The 241-nt window shown below is 73.9% G+C and overlaps 1 protein-coding gene across 4 annotated transcripts in view; it reads left to right on the top strand.

Annotated features, from left to right (window-relative positions):
- The first annotated feature begins 6 nt into the window (after positions 1 to 6).
- Positions 7 to 241, top strand: part of CDC42BPB (CDC42 binding protein kinase beta (DMPK-like)) — a 100,328-nt gene continuing 100,093 nt past the window's right edge. For all 4 annotated transcript variants that reach the window (XM_010583982.1, XM_010583981.1, XM_010583980.1 and 1 more), the window contains exon 1: positions 7 to 214. In XM_010583982.1, coding sequence (XP_010582284.1) covers positions 37 to 214 — 178 coding nt within the window. In that variant the 5' untranslated portion in view covers positions 7 to 36. The remainder of the gene's footprint in view (positions 215 to 241) is intronic.

Below are 241 nucleotides of genomic sequence, written 5' to 3'. Positions count from 1 at the left end.
GGCCCTGCCCTGCCCTGCGCCCGCCGCCGCGGCACCATGTCGGCCAAGGTGCGGCTGAAGCGGCTGGAGCAGCTGGTGCTGGACGGGCCGCAGCGGCACGACAGCGTGCTGAGCGTGGAGACCCTGCTCGACCTCCTGGTCGGCGTCTACGCCGAGTGCAGCCGCGACTCGCCGCTCCGCCGCGACCGATACGTCTCCGACTTCCTCGAGTGGGGTGAGGACGGGGGCGAGCCGCGGGGAT

The sequence above is a fragment of the Haliaeetus leucocephalus genome, unplaced genomic scaffold (genome assembly GCF_000737465.1).
Source record: "Haliaeetus leucocephalus isolate CR32 unplaced genomic scaffold, Haliaeetus_leucocephalus-4.0 Scaffold932, whole genome shotgun sequence".
NCBI classification, from domain to species: Eukaryota; Metazoa; Chordata; class Aves; order Accipitriformes; family Accipitridae; genus Haliaeetus; species Haliaeetus leucocephalus.
Note: the sequence above shows the minus strand (reverse complement) of the source record. Positions and strands in the feature narration are given on the sequence as shown.